General features: G+C 38.6%; 1 protein-coding gene across 1 annotated transcript in view; it reads right to left on the minus strand.

Annotated features, from left to right (window-relative positions):
- Positions 1–16744, minus strand: part of FBXL2 (F-box and leucine rich repeat protein 2) — a 51125-nt gene that overhangs the window by 8613 nt on the left and 25768 nt on the right. The window contains exons 3-10 of the mRNA XM_090142388.1: positions 14534–14588; positions 13054–13128; positions 9572–9666; positions 6062–6130; positions 5880–5975; positions 5440–5566; positions 5179–5253; positions 1926–2056 (exon numbers count right to left, since the gene is read on the minus strand). Of these exons, the coding sequence (XP_089998514.1) occupies positions 1926–2056; positions 5179–5253; positions 5440–5566; positions 5880–5975; positions 6062–6130; positions 9572–9666; positions 13054–13128; positions 14534–14588 (723 nt within the window). The remainder of the gene's footprint in view (positions 1–1925; positions 2057–5178; positions 5254–5439; positions 5567–5879; positions 5976–6061; positions 6131–9571; positions 9667–13053; positions 13129–14533; positions 14589–16744) is intronic.

Here is a 16744-nt window from a genome sequence, read left to right on the forward strand (position 1 = left end):
CAAGCCCACCAAGACAAAACAGACAAGCAAAGATTCATGCTGTGTTTGTTACCCTTCTTACTGCTTTCCACATTTAGTTGAGTCCTCAACCACATTACACTTCTGAACATTAAACAACATCTAAACATTAAACGACATCTAAGCATGCACAGCAGTGAAGATTCTACTTGGAGCACATCTGTTTGAAAAGTTCTGATGATTACAGAAGCAGGGGATAAGAAACCAGCATACTGGCAAGCTGTTCCTGAAAGAGGGTGTGCTCTGAGCCCAAAGAGCCTGCAATTACATTTCCCCTTCCCTTTCAACCTGGTTTGTAAAACCAGCTGTACCACCTGTCCTTCCATCACACACTCCTCTGCACTAACACTGCAAAGGCTGAAATGTTCTTTCTGCTGTTCTGCTTCACAGAGGCTGCCTTCCCCCTCGCGGCACAGCCGAGGACCAGCAGCTTTCATAACAAAGGCAGGCTTCCCAACAGGAGTAACTATTTCCTGTTAAGAAGATATTGTTTTCTAGAGAAAAACAATTCTTGCTACGCTTGTACTTCCCCTGGAAAGATCTGTGCAATTAGTAGTGCTTCAGACTTTTATTTCCCACGTGAGCTGGGAATTGAGAGAACTGGAGAAATGAAAAGTCTTTCAATAAGAGCACAGCTTTCTTATGGAACACAGTTGAGCGTGTCAAAAGATTACTTAGCCCCAAGGAGAAGCTCTTGTAATTATGAATGGTAACATGAGGGAGATCATCACTCCTCAGCTGTCTCAAGGAAAGGTTTTCTGAAGTAACAAAAGCTCTTTTGTCTCAACGAGTGACAGGAACTCTGCACACCAGCACACTGCGCACCAGCTTCTGCCATCCCACTGGAAGATCCAGCACCAGGAATGTGCAAAGATGGAGATAAAACCAATACCCCATGTTGTAACTCACTGCTCTCAAAGTATGTTAGATTCTTACATTTGCTATAAAAAGCACTAAGAAAGTTGGAGAAGAACCAACTCCAGAAAAGAGAAACTCCAACCAGCTCCTGATCCTTTATTTCCCAAAATGCATCCTACAAACATCAGAGACCTCAGTGCTGTTAATGTACTCCATATCAGAGATCAAGATTGCCACAAAGCACTACAGAGCATGAGAAGAACACACATATAACAAAATCTGTACTGTATGGAATTGCTGAATCACAGCCTGAACCTCTGATTGACCACCTGAGGCGAGCAATGAGTCAGCCCTGGGAGCACAGGTGAAGGCAATTCAGCTGTGGTGCTGGAAGGCTTGGAGCCTGGTTGCACCTCTCCTAGACTCATTTAAAAGCTGGCTACCAGGGGGGCAGGATCTCTTCTGGAGATCCCCTCTTCTGGAGTTTCTTAGCAAGTCCAGGGTACAGGTAAGCATTCTATCTATTCTGTTTTGGTGCAATAACTGTGTAGCCAAACTTTCTGGTATATTTCCTAACTATAACATCTGTACATTCATTGATTTTACACTGCACATATAATATTCAGGTATAATTTACCTATTTTTTGCAATATAAATAATTGCATAAAACCATAAATACAACAAGATATACCACAACTACAGACACTTTCACTTTACAAAAAAAGTAGTAGGCCTTATCTTTTTCTGACCTGGTTCATAATCCTTAGCTAAAGAACAGAACTTTCAGGATCTTACAGGATCTACGTGTTTATTTGTCATATGTTTATTCTTCTTTTTCCTATATATAATAGACTATATTTGTTTCATAGCTACACTGAGGACCAGCCTTTTAGTTTAGATTCAGCTGATACCTCTAACTAATTTCACTGTAAAGGTAAAGCAGAGCTAAACCAAACTCATGGATATCAGCTGATATCTGAAGAAGTGAAGCTCATAGATCAGGTCAGTAACAACACAACATACAGACAACATGCTCATGAGATACTCACTTCAGCCTTGGGCAGTTTAGACCAAGTGCTGTGAGAGAAGCATCTGTAAGGTTGCAACAGCCCGAAACACACAGTGACTGAAGTCTATGGCATCCTCTACAGATTTTTACAATACCTTCATCTGAAATTTGCTGCAACACAGAAGAAGTTGAAATTACTCTGTTATTCAGTTGTCTGACAGGAACAAAAATCTAGTCATATTTCTGAACTTTTTGTCACCCTGTATATAATCATGGACAGCCTGTAAATTTTCAATTAAAAATGCCATTAGGATAACATGCTTATTGATAACGTTGAAAATAATCAACACAGATAATTTTTTCTTCTCTCTGCATTTTTTCAAACACAGAATACTGCTCAAATACCATCTGTAGAACAGAGGGAGACTTCTTTCTTCTCATTTCTATTTTAATTTGCATTTGCTTTTTCATATAATGCTTTTTTAATGTGGTTAACATTATGTGAAATATCTCACTCCTGTTCAACAGCAGGAGAACTACAAAACCTACTTTACGCTCAACAGTAAAAGTCCTTCACTTACACTTAACCTACACTTAAGACTCAAAGAACGGGGTTTTTCCATTTCTCAAAACTGTTCTGTAGTTGATGGACTAAAAAAAAAGGAAGTCTTTCTCAATCTGGAAGTTAAAGAAAAAAACAACTCTGAAAAAGGCAGCAATCCCAGGTAGTCTCAACACAGCTGTGCATAAAACAGCAACAGGAACTACGTTATTGGATGCATGTGCAAATATTTGTTTATTTACAGGTCCTCTGCTTTGGAAAAAGTGTTCCTTCCTCCACTCATTCCTATTCCAAGAACTTAATTTTTCTGCTGAACAGCTAATCCTTCATGGCAAGGCAAGTCTTATTTCCTGGACTAACATTACTCTTGCAATAGTAACAAAGTCCTCTACCATATTTAAATTAAAAGTACACACTCCTTTTATAAGCCTTCCACCTAGGTATGCTAATGCTATTATAGCATATTTGCTCTAACCATTACCACAAACATCACCTTTCAAAGATGGAAACAGGATGGGAAACTGCAGTTCAGCACAAAAGGATATCACCTTATGTTCCTTCCCCCCAAACATTTCAATATCAGCAGTCTAAATTTGCAAACTTTTTTCTCAAATCAAGACAAGAAATTAGATTTCTTCTCATTGTGGATCCAGAAGGACTTGCATCAGCTATAAAGATAAGTTTTGATTAATACTACTTATTAACAGTCCAAAATAAATCAACTATTTTCTGGCTTTGACTCTCCCAGAACATGATATTTTTTTGTTTCCCTTGAGATAAATTCATGACACAATTATTGACTAAACATCTACTTCATAGGTAAGGACCATGCAGAACCTTACACTGCTGCTGGAGGTGTAGCAAAATCTTTGAGTTACATATAGAAATACTTCTATTCTGAGACTGTGATTTCAATCCCTCTTAAGAAAGAGAAGTGGCCAGAAATGCCTGCAAGTCCCCAGCTTCTACATTCCAGAAATGGGACCTTTCAGATACAGTTTCCAGAGGTAGTGTCAGTTCCTTTTGCAGCTACTGGACTTTGCCTCTCACTTTAAGAGGTCCGTAAAACAAAGCTGCTAGAATTCAAGTATGTATTATATGAAGTACAGGGAGATCTACTATGTAAAATCAGGGGGAGCCCTTCAATCATAAAGAGCTTGGCTGCTTCTGGAAGCACATTTCTAAGCCCAGCAAGCAGGACATACAAGCTATCAACTCAAAAATTCAAAGGGAAAAATATTTTCACTTGTGATTTTTGAGGTTTGTTTATTTATACCTATTTTTAATATGCAAGATCCTCACCTGGGGAGGAATAACCACACACATCGTGACAGGCTAGGGGCTGAAAAGAAGCTTGTAGAGAAGGATCTGGGTGTCCTGGTGTATGGCAGCTTGGCTGTGAGCCAGCAGTGTGGCCAAGGAGGCCAATGGTGCATAAAGAACAGTGTGTCAAGGGAGATGATTCTTTACTCTGCCCTGGTGGGGCCCCATCTGGAGTACTGTGTCCAGCTCTGGGCTCCTCAGTTCCAAAAAGATGGGGAATTTGTAGAGAGAGTCCAGTAGATGGTCACAAAGATACAAGGGGTTTAGAGCAACTTGCTTTAGAGGAAAGGCTGGGAGACCTGGGGCTGCTCAGCCTGGAGAAGACTGAGAAGTCATCTTAGTAATGATTATATACAGGGTAGTTGTCAAGAGGGGCTGGGCTCTTTTTGTTGGTGCCCAGCAACAGGATAAGAGACAATGGGCACAAACTGGAACACAGGAATTCCCATATGAACATAAAGAAAAACTTCTTACTGTGAGGGTTACAGGGCATTGGAACAGGCTGCCCAAAGAGGCTGTGGAATCTCCTTCTCTGGTGACATTCAAAGCCCAACTACCTCCAATAGGGAATCTGCTTTATCGTGGGATTGGACTGGATGATATCCTGGGGTTCTTTCCAACCCCTAAGATTGTCATAATAAAACTGTAAGCAACTTTCCAAAAGAAAAAAATCTAACATTTTAATTATTTGAAGGTGGATGACAAAACCCCTAACACTAATTTATTTCAAACTTTTCTAAAGATTATTTATAGATGAGCAGTGATTTAACTACATTTCAAGCCTACAAGATCTATCTCACTCCTAAAAAGTTAAATCAGAAATGAAAAATGCAGATGTAATACAGCAAACCTAAATTGTATGTATTCTAAGTATAATTTAATAAATGTGAATGATTCCCAGTTATTTCATTAGAAATTAAGGCCGTCTTCCATTGCTGTTGAAAAAAGCATGCCCTTCTGCTATTTAGATGGTTCTGAATCATTCTCAGCATGATGCCAATAGATTTTTACTCTCCATTATGCAGCCTGCAATATGGCTTCTGCTCAATTAGAAATCTTAACATTATGAACAGATCAAAACATTTGACCTTAACGGATGGGAGAACAAGAACTACATCTGTGACACTGCATGTTTTAGTACATACACAGTTCATGAGAGTTGAATGAATGCAGTTAATTCTTACTCTGGAGCTTGCTACAGTCGTAAGACAGAATGATGAGAAAACCCACTGTAAATCCACACTTAGCTGTGGAACTGCCAGCACGTTCCACAAGACATCTATTATACACAAAATTATCTAAACTGCAGACAAGTACTATCTGAATTATTTAAGTGTGTCATTCATTAGCATTTTGAAATGGTCTAAGATTCCTAGAGAATGTATCTTTTGAAGTACCAAATACTTACTGTGCAGGACTGCAAATTCAGGATTGCAAGCTCATGACAGTGATTTTGAATGTGTTTCAATGCTTCATCTTCTAACTGTATCAGCAATTAAATTGGACAAAGGAAAAGAAACAAGAAATTATAAGCAAACTGAAGGAATGTATGTGTTTTGTAATATTGAACAAAAGACTACAACAAAAACAGTATTTTTAAATTCATGGAGATTTCAAAAAGCCAAAAGAAAAATTTTATTCCTAAAGGATCACCCAAGCAGTTATGTACCTGTGTGCAACCTCTAAGAAATAGAGCTTTTAGTCCACTACACCCTTTCACCAGTGCTTCAATACCATCCTTCGTAATCTGATCACACCAGGAAAGATTCAAATGTTCCAGATTTCTGCAACCCTCACTGGGAGAATTAGAAAAATACATAAAGTTAAATCCAGCCTTCAAATAGTCATAACAGTGGGAAACCCAAATTAAACACACTGTTAGAAATTAATGATAGCCAGTGGACTGTGCCAGGCCTCCACAGAAAAGTCAAGAGAAAAGACCACGCACAAACATCATTGTCTACACCCAAGAAGTGCTAGATATAAGGTACAGCCAGTGCTGATGCACAGTATTAAGGTTCAACACTGTGGTTTTGTCTTAAAACTTTATTATATACTGAACAGTTCTTTAAATTCTTTTCTTTAACACAAAACACTACATCTTCTTACCTTAAACCTTTCAAAGAGCTGTTTGTGATGGCTACACAAGATGTCAGATCCAGATGTTTCAGCTTGGAACAGAATCTGCTAAGACTGTAACACGTGCTGCAAAACAGCAGACACACTAAAAATACCTTCAGCTACTTCTTTTTCCGAATTTCACCATCAAACAGAAAAAACCTTCGACTTACCTGTCAGTGATTTTTGTGCACCCGTTCAAATTTAAGTGTTCGATGTTTCTACAGTTCTGTGCAAAGGTCCTAAAACAGCAACAAAAAGCTGGAGAATTACTATAATGCCAGAAGTTATGGTTCAGTCACTAGAGTGCGCTCTGTCCCATAGCTCCTTTTCATCTCAGTCAAAAAACTCCATCTTCAAGCCACAGAGTAAAACATCTGTTCCAGTGATTGCCTTTTTATTTTGCTACTGCAAGGTTCTGTCTTGGGTAACTCCCGAAACTAAGTGCTGTTCCTCCCTCAAACACCACTTGAGAAAGGTGTTTATTTCTGCCATTAAACAGAACTGATTTGCTTCAAATGCCTTAACTAAAATCATTAAGGGAATGAATACAAAGGTTGAAATGGCACATCAGATACTGACTAAGCGTAGTTAAGGTGCTGGGAAGAGTTGTTACACATTTCATTACTGAAGCTTCTGCAGGCACCATTAAGGAGCTCACTCCCACATCAAACAAAAAGGACATGCCTTGCACAACACAGAACTGGGACCCAGTCTACTTGGACTACTAAGGGAAAGCCTTGTGGGCTCTAAATTAGTTATTTATTATTTTAAAAATTAAAATGCATCTGTGTGCACCACTGGGTATGCACGCTAAAGATGATTACAGCTATTACACCACTAAAAGCCTGTATATATCATTACACTAATTACCCAGAAAAAAAAAAAAGCATCAACTTTCTTTTCATCTCTTCAGAGTAATGTTTACAGCTGCGCTGCATTTCAGAACACTGTTTTTATGCCTGCGTTTCCTCCAACTGCATGGATTTTACTGGCAGGGGTGGAGGAAACACACAAAAACATTTTTGTCTGGAGGCCTGCCGTGGTTAACAGATCCGTCTACACGCTCAGCTGGTAACAACTTCCTGGCTCTCCTGTGCGGATTGAAAACAATGGAAACAAATCCAACAAAATCAGCGGTAGTTACACTGGTGATAGTTTCCACTTGAATTCTTAAAACAGCTATTCCAAAATTCACATACTGGAGTGAAATTTGCAATCTAGACACTCTTCAAATCGCTTGAAAAGACACTACACTCTGTAATAACTTGCATGAACAGCCTGTGAGATTCAAGCAGGGATGTGTCTGTACACAGATGCCACAAACACTCAGCACCTGCACAGCCAAAACCTACTTTGATTTCTGCCTGTTCTTAAATGAAATATGGATGCAGAAGAAGGAAAAAGAAATACTGAAAGGGTCCTCCCAGAAATACTGAAAGGGTCCTGATAAGCCTCATCTTAATGTTTTGTGACTCTTAAAGCTCATGCATTTATCATTAAATAGTTAATTTCGATACCACCTGCTTGTATTTCAGGGGTGAACCACTGTTCTTCCTGAAATGCCTCAGACACAGCCACCTGCACCAGTTATTACAGATGCACTTGTGTGTAGTGCCAACAGCCCAGCAGCTGTCCCTGCTAACCCTGCCCTCTTTCCTGTAGGCACAACTACCCCACCGACCCATCGACGGGCTCAACTGATACACACACTTGCTCTAAATACCTCTTTACTAAATACAATGCCATTCAAAAACATCACAACTCCAGTCCTCTTCTCAGACACCACTAGCACCTGAATCAACTTGTATTTACTGGTTTTATTCACTGCAGACCCCTAGCCTCAGTGTTCTGATTAGTACTCATGAGCCTAAATTGAATATTAAAGTTTAGGGGGAAGGTGGGTGAAGAACAGAATTTCCTGCTTACTGTCATCTTTCCCCCTTATACCTTTCTTATTTCTTTCCTATCTATCCCTTCAGTTTGAGCCCCTCTCCAGACATGCCTTCCCCATCTCCTCTATTTTCAAACCTTCCCTTCTGAGGACACAGGGGCCATCTACATGTATGCTCTGGAAACTTGAAGGGATGCTGCAGAAAGTTAACTGTGGTTGAGGTTATTTCTTTTTTTTAAGAGCAGTTGCCAGTCATCTGGAAAGGAAATGTTAACACACACTTTCCTCTGAGGAGACAAGACTGTTTGAAGGTGGCAAAACCCCATGGAGCAGTTAGGGAGATGGCCTGCAAGGACTCCTGGGCCTAGCCTGCAAGGAAACCTCTGGGGAAACCTTTGGGTCCGAAGTCAGGATGCCTGCCTGGAATACTAAAGCAATCTTTTATTTAACTAGCAGTTGGATTCAGAGGAACACAACTCTGTCAGGAGTACCCTTTTCTTGTATTAGCAAAATGGATGTGAAGAGTTAATTCCACAGATCCGATAACACCCCTATAATTTTAATACTGGATCAGATTCTAGGTTTTTAGCAACATGTAAGACAAATCTAGGAAGACTGAGAAAACAGAAAAAAGACTGTTTAGAATGGGTCAACATAACATTTCTAGTCGTTTTTTTTTTTTAACCAAATTTCTGGCCCAAAGCTAATCAGGGTTCCATTCTAAATCTCAGTATTTCCTATCTCAATCACTTCACCCACACTTTACATGGTTTTGTCACTGGCTGGTTTTCTTTCTGGTTTTTTGTTTTGTTTTTTTGTTTTGTTTTGTTTTTAAGAAAGAAAAAAGCCTTAAAGCCTCTACAGGGAGAAACACTCTGACTCAGAATATGCACAAGAAATACTCATGAATTTGCTCTGGAAGCAAATTCAATGAATTAGACTTGCTCATAAATTTTAGAAAGTGGTCACAAGGCACTAAAAAAATGCCACTGTTTAACCCAAATCTTTATGCTTTTATCTTGCACAAAAAAGCAGCCATGCTACGTCAGACTGAACATCACCTAGCCCAGTCTGCTGCGACAGTGAGGAAAGAGCAACAGCTGCCAAGAAGTTGTATCCTGAGCTTGGCTCCCAGTATTCTGAGTCCTCAAGGACTTGTCAAACAGGGGCCCTTCAGCTGGAGGTAAGATCTGTGGGTTAAATAAACAAAGAAACATCCACAGAGGAATCTGGATAATCAGTCTGCATATAGAAAAAGCTTACAGGGATTCAAAGTTTCTTGTGAGAACAAGCTGCACAGTTCAAATTATATACTGCATAAAGAAGGGCCAACTTCCCTGAGATGCTTCTGTTGCCTGTTGTTCTTATATTACAGAAAGCAGAGAATCCCATACCCTTTCCAATTTGGTAGACACCAGTCTTTAGTTTTTCTCCCATTGCTAGGGTCACTCTCATGTCTAAAAAAGATTAATTATAATCTGGCTACTAATCCTGATGAAATTATGTCAGTAGGTTGCCAAAGTACAAACCTGAAAACATTTAAAATGCTTGAAAATTGAGAGAAAAGAAAAATTTAAATTCATTTCTGAGGGAAAAAAAAAAAAAAAAGTAGCTACATATTGTTCTCAAACTGATGACTTATTTAGTCACTGCTACGGTACTTAGTACTTACTTAAGTGTCCCATTTTGACCATCAGAGGGTACATAAAATCCAAACAGATCTACCAACAATTACTTATTTCCTACTATTTGGAACAAAAGCAATGTCTTAGCCTAGGACATTACTTACTTTAAAGAGGAGTCTCCAACAACATGACATCCTCTCAGACTAAGTTGTCTCAGGAACCCACCGCACCTTTTCGATATATTTTCCACAACACGACCCTTAAACCAAATAAAAGGAAGATTTTGTTGAGTTTTATTCTGACATAACATTCTTAGCAACTTAAAATTCCCAACAGAAACGTATCTCTTTGAAATTCCTTTTCAACTTTAAGAAAAAGAGTTACCTGATGAGAGAAGTGCTGTTCACTTTATCTTTAGCTCTCTTTTTGAGTCTACCACACGTAGCTCAATTTTTTGCCTCAGCAATACCCTACCCATTAAGATTGCTGTCAATTTTGCAAGAAATCTGCAGAACTGCCCAGAAGCAGAACAGGAGGTATCTTGTTCCTCAATGACCGGTTGTTACTCCAGCACACAAGGTTGCATTATTCACAAATATGTGCTTAGAATAGCATGTGACACTGAGCTACAGCCTCTCGTAAGTCTTGTTTTACAGAATGGCTTGGGTTGGAAGGGACCTCAAGGATCATCAAGTTTCAATCCTCCTGCCACAGGCAAGGCCACAAACCTGCTGATTTGGTACTAGACCAGGATGCCCAGGGTCCCATCCAATTTGGCCTTGAACACCTCCAGGGATGGGGCATCCACAGCCTCTCTGGGCAGCTGTTCCAGCACCTCACCAGTCTCACAGTAAAGAACTTCCCTCTGACATACAATCTAAACCTTCCCTCCTTGAGCTTAAAACAATTCCCCTTTGTCCTATCACTGTCTACCCTCATAAAAAGTTGATTCCTCTCCTGTTTATACACCCCTTTTAAATACTGGAAGGCTGCAATGAGATCTCCCCACAGCCTTCTCTCCTGCAGGCTGAACAAGCCCAGTTCCCTCAGCCTGTCCCCGAAGGGAAGGTGCTCCAGCCCTCTGCTCATGTTGATGGCCCTCCTCTGGACCTTCTCCAACAGCTCCACATCTCTTCTGTACTGGGGGCCCAGACCTGGACAAAGTACTCCAGCATACTTCAACCGCATCCAGAAGATTTGCCAGAGCCTACCTGCTAACTTTCAAAGTTTATTTCCTCTCTATATGCAATGGTAGCATTTTCACGGGATCAGTAAAATATTTCTTGTATTTTGTTATTCCCCTGCAATCTGAACTCTTGGTGAAAACATTTTTATCGGCACTTGTTTGTTAAGTCTGTAGGTAACTGGTCACCTCCTCTCTCAAACACATTTACATCAAAACAAACAAACCAAAGATCATTGTACACTTCATGAAATTACATGTTTTTTTAGAGTTCTCCAATCACTCAGAACTATTTCCCAGTAGAGGCCAAGTACCTTTACTGCAAGGATAAAGTCTTCTCAGTGAATTACATACAGTAGAGGCTCAATAATGGAGGGGGAAATCAAAAATCTAATTATTCAAAGCAAACAGAAACAAATAATGACATACGTTTTCTCATATCCCTTTATTACTTGAAGCATGTTAAAAACCCACCAAAACAGTGTATTAAAAAGGACAAGTACATTAAAATGTGTTCAGGTATTTGAATAGTACAGTGTCACTCAAAAACTAATTCTTCAAACTACTTCAGCTTGTATTTGGTACCACAGACCAACAAATCCTAAGGTACACTTAACTTTAAGAAGATTTTCACACAACTTTGCAGCAGAAAAAAAAATTCCTCTTTAGTATAGAAATACATTTTTCTTGGTTTGTTCTACATCATCCAAAGTCACAAAAAGGGAAAAATATACCACAAAACATGATTTTCCATTATCTGACAGTTTCAGATCAAGTACTGCTTGATGTTATGTGAGACATCACCAAACAGTACAACAACTAATGGAGCAGAAAGTTGCCATATGCAGTTAGTAGCTCTTACCTGTCCTTAAGTCCACTGACAAATAAACCACATTACTAAGACAGCTTAAAGCAAAACAAGACACTACAAGATATGGTTTAGTAGCCTGTGGAAGTAATGGTGACAGGAGGACAGCTGAACTGGATTGGACTAGATGATCTTGTAGGTCCTTTCTAACCTTGTGATTCTGTGATTCTAAGACAGAGGTCTTTAATATTGAAAGTGAATGCATACCTCATTCAAAACTAATTCATGCAGTAATCGTTGGTTTAAGTTATGAATAAATTTATATTACAAATGTACTTAAATACAATATACTTAGGTAATCAAATTTCTCAAAACCACAATGGGTCCTTATAGAAAAATAGGATCATAACTTAATTTCATTCTCTCTCCTTTATACCAGGCCAGAAATATACCTGAAAGGACAACGCCATTAGGTATAATGAAGACAAATTCAGCATAAACATAGCAAAAAGACTTCAGAAAAAAAGCTGGCCAAGAGAAAGGCCACCAGTATGGTGGGCTTCACTTTTTATTTCTTAGCAAATGAGAAACACAAGTTTGTATTTTTTTTAAAGGCAAGTGAAAAAGATGATGTTAGAGCCCCAAAACATCTTAGACACTTACAAATTCAAAAAATCTTTCTTCTACCTCTGCCAAATCCTCATATTTAATATCTGTATAGCAGAGGAGTTGGCAATAAAATGTTAAGAGAACAGTGAGAAATTTTACTCTTTATTACTGTAAAGCTTCAGGAATTCTTTGAAATACGGTTTGCAAAATATACCAAATGATCCCCATCTGGATTTTACTTATGCAATTAAAACTTTAATACAAAAATTCAGGAGCAAATTCATTATTGTATTCTAAGATTAATTTGCATTACCAAATGCAAATAATGAATGAGTTTAAATTATATTAAGGAACTGTATTTCCCATGGGTTTGGACTTCATTTTCCAATGTCATAATTTATTTTCTTATGCACATCTATGATAATGTTCATACAAATGTGTTGTTTTCTTATGGAACATGAGACTGCCCTAATTATTTCATTATATGCTGAAAAGGATCTTAATCTACGTGAACCGCATTTCAGTCATTTCGTTTCACTCAAGCCATAGGAAATAAACGTTGATAACATGATTCTAAAGTACAGAGCAAAGCAAATCCAGGCCAAGTCAGCAGTAAGGAAAGATTTTTACCGTTTTGTTGCTTCAGTTTATGTAGAAAGACAAGCACTCAGAGAGCTTCCAGCACTAGATGGCACTCTCACAGAGACCAGAGACAAGCAACAGACCATTACCTTTCCACAAGGTAATGAGTGACTGCGAGCATCTCACTCAGTCCAGAGACACTGCTCATACCTTTGTTTTCTGGAAATGACCAGTTCTGAATTTGTCGAACTCTGCATACATACAACATATGCAAATTATCTGATACATTGCTTCCAAGCAAAACTCAAAAACATAATCTGTGTAAAAAAGTCAAATATGGAGTTGACCATTCATTCCTTTACTGCTTTACTATCCTGAGCGTTAGCCTTTAAAATGTGAACGCAAAGAGAATCTGTGAGGTACTTAAGCATCACCAGAGGAATGAAATAAACAAGGACACCCACCTCTATATCCGTCTGAAAGTTAAAAAGGTCTATTCTTTGCCAATTGCTTCCATCCAGAGCTAAAACATTCCATGCCTACACAAAACAAATAAGAGTTTTACACCTCCACTGCCTGCTCCCTTTGTTTTCCTCTCAGCAATTCCAATACAACAAACTCTCAAATACAAAAAAAACCACATTTTATTTAAAAAACAAATGTAATAGCAGATATTAATAATAAAATATTAACTAGTTAAAACCAGAACATTTGTTTAAATTAACCTCAAATCTCCTAAATGGATTACATTTCAGAGTCTTATGCCTGTAAAATGTGTATCAGCAAGAAATGAAATGCAAAACACATACACAGCATGATTTAACTAGATATATGTGGAGAGAAAAGCAAATGCACATGAGACTCCTTCCAAGAAAACCATAGTTCCTCAACCTCACAAGTTACTACTCTGAGAGGAAGACAAGCCTTTCAGAACATTGCTGACTTCCCACTGTTGGGATCAGGCCTTTCCATGTGCTGAGTTGCGTACACATTTGATAATTTGTTCTTCACTGTTGAAGCAGTTCTTCAAAGCAAAACAAAGTAAAAAGGCACAGAAACAAAAACATATTCAGAAAAACAGGAAAAAAGAATATTCATCCAACTGACATAGTTCTGAGAGAAAACAAAACAAAACAAGGATTTATTAATTCGCCTTGTTATTCTTCAGATGTGTTCTAGGCTTTGACTGAAAGTTCTTACAAAAGCTGATGTTAGTTAGCTCAGAACTTACTGAAGCTGCAGTCTAGAATAATATGGGTGTGAGAATTTAGTAGTTACACAATTATAAATTAAAACAAATAAAAGGAAGAAAGAAAGACTTAATCTGCATTAGAAGAATGAAGAAAAGAATGATTTAAAAAGTTTATTCATGTTGTATAAAAATACACTTCACTGTACACATTTCATGTAGGAACAGTGTTTTTCATGTTAACTCAAAATAAAAGTAAGATTAGCTAAACATAAAAGCTTACTCAGCATGCTTTCTCTATTACCTTCTGTGTGCCTTTCTTCTCTACTGGTAGTCCATTTATTTAACACCTTTTGTATTTGGCAAGCAAATGATGGATGTACTTAGACACATGGCGCACATTAACTGAGCTACATGGAATTTTAAGCAGAATGTGTCTGAAAAATAATGTTATGCAGCCACGTGTTTAATAAAAAGCAAATGCCACTATGCCAAAATGGGTTTAATCCCTTCTCCAGATACAGAGCACACACTACTGGATATCTTTTCCATAGCCTTTCAAAAGAAGTCCAGTACATAGCAACTAATTTCACATATCTGAACACAAAACTGGACCAATATTTTTTTGTTTTGATGCTGAAATATTTGATTTTTTATTTTTATTATTTAAACAGGAAGAAGACCATCCTAAAGCCCATGATTTGCACGTAATTAAGGGCTTCACAAAGAACAACAACAGCAATAGAAATACATACCTTGGAAACTTGTGCACATCGACACAAAGTAACTATGTCCAAGAAAGAAAATATTCTAGAAAAAAAAAAAAACAAGAACATTTTTATTATTAATTCAAACTAACATATGAATTCACTGTTTTATATATTTCTACGGAAAAATCACCTGTTATACAACAACAAAGTTAAATTAAATAAACGCATTCTGTTATTTCGGTTATTCAGAGCGAAGGAATAACCTCATACTCATCATCTTGAGGCAGCCAGTATCTACATAACAGGATCAATTTTAACAAAATCTATTTTAAGTTTTCCCCGCTTCATTTCCCAAACACATATGAATAACAAAATATCTTATTGTTTTTAATTCAGAGAAACTGATTTGTATACCTTTAATTGTGATACAATTAAAGAAATAACGCAACAGGATTTAAGACTCTGGTTTTTGCACTGAAGGGTTAATAGTCAATTTGGTGCTATAGGTCCAGCTGTGTTTGCATGGACTCCCAACCTTAAGGAATTTGCCCATATCCACTGAGAACTCTTATGACTAGCTTCATGAATTGTGCTCTTTATTGGAGCAACAGATGAGAGATGCTTTTAAATTGTCAGTGATAAATACACTGTCCGCAGAGCACGTGTGAGTACCATTAATGTGAATAATACAGCTGACTGCAAATGCATTACGTTATAGAATAACTCTCTATAGAGATTTTTAAGTTTCCTGAGGGAAGCACTTTCTGTAACTGAGTATGTAAATCTCACCCATTAGACGCTCCTATGGGAGGAAGAGAAGCTCAGCCTGTCAACAGGTCCCAGAAGCCAGTGGTATTCTCCTACTTTGTCTGCAATGATATCTTCCCCAAACACTTTCTCTCTAAGGCCACTTTTATACTATTTTCCTTCTTTCAGGCGGAACTTGAGTGACTCTAAATCATACTTAGCTTTGTTGCAATTGGTGCAAAAGCAGACTGAAAAGCTGCTAACTCAGAATGGCTACTATACAGTTTACCAGTTCCATAGTACCACCAGGTTCCCCTCTCTGCAATTCTAACATACAGCCTGGCTGTGGAGTTTTACACTTCACTCCATCCTCTGTGCTCTATCTCTTAAGAGTCAGCATACTGAGCTCCCTGGTGCTGTTAACAAGCTAATGTTTCCCTGTCTTGTGTTGCTTAGTGAACTATCATGGAACAGACTCCTTGCATATTCACTGCATTCCACAGCAGAAGTTTCTTCAACGTTTTCTCAAGAGAGATATATTCCAACACATTTCTTCAATAATTATTCCACAGATTTCACTCTGAGACATAGTCATTCAAGCTTCACAAATATTTAAAAGGAACTGGGGAGGTCACATGCAGTCTCACTAAGAGGATTAAATCCCCAGGGGCTCTTGGGCTGCTCACTATTTACGGAGTAAAACTATTAGGTAAAACTATTATTATTAGCAGGACGGTGTCATCACGTAATCATTAAGATTGGACAAGACCTTCAAGATCATCAAGTCCAACTTCCAACACATCATCACTCTACCCACTAACCACGTCCTTAAATGTCACAACCACAGGTTTCTTGAAAACCTCCAGGGATAGTGACTCCACCATCTCCCTGTGCAGCCTGTTCTAATACCGTATTGCTCTTCTGGAGAAGAAATGTTTCCTAATATCCAACCTGAACCTCCCCTACTGCAACTCGAAACCAGTGCCTCTCATCCTATTGCTAATTACCAGGGAGAAGAAACTGACCCCCACCTTGCTGCAACTTCCTTTCAGGTAGTTGTGGAGAGTGTCAAGGTCTCCCCTGAACCTCCTCTTCTCCAGCCTAAGCAATCTCAGTTCCTTCAGCCACTCATTTTAAGACTTGTGCTCCAGACCCTTCAACAGCTTTGCTGCCCTTCTCTGGACATGCTCCAGGACCTTCATGTCCTTCTTGTAGTGAGGGGCTTAAAACTGAACACAGTACTCTGTGTGGCTTCACCAGTGCTCAGTACAGTGGAACGATCGCTTCCATAGTCCTACTAGCTACACTAATACTGATATAAGCAAGGATAGTGTTGGCCTTCCGGCCACCTGGGCACACTGCTAACTCAAGTTCAGCTGGCAATGAACACTAGACAAGGGAAATAACATACTGATAAACTTAAGTTCAGGAATCTAAGTACTAATACAAAGCATGGTGACTCAGATTTCCAAAAGGCTATGTAACAATACCTACCAAGTCTTACATCGT

The sequence above is a fragment of the Phasianus colchicus genome, chromosome 6 (genome assembly GCF_987193195.1).
Source record: "Phasianus colchicus chromosome 6, bPhaCol1.hap1.1, whole genome shotgun sequence".
Lineage (NCBI taxonomy): Eukaryota > Metazoa > Chordata > Aves > Galliformes > Phasianidae > Phasianus > Phasianus colchicus.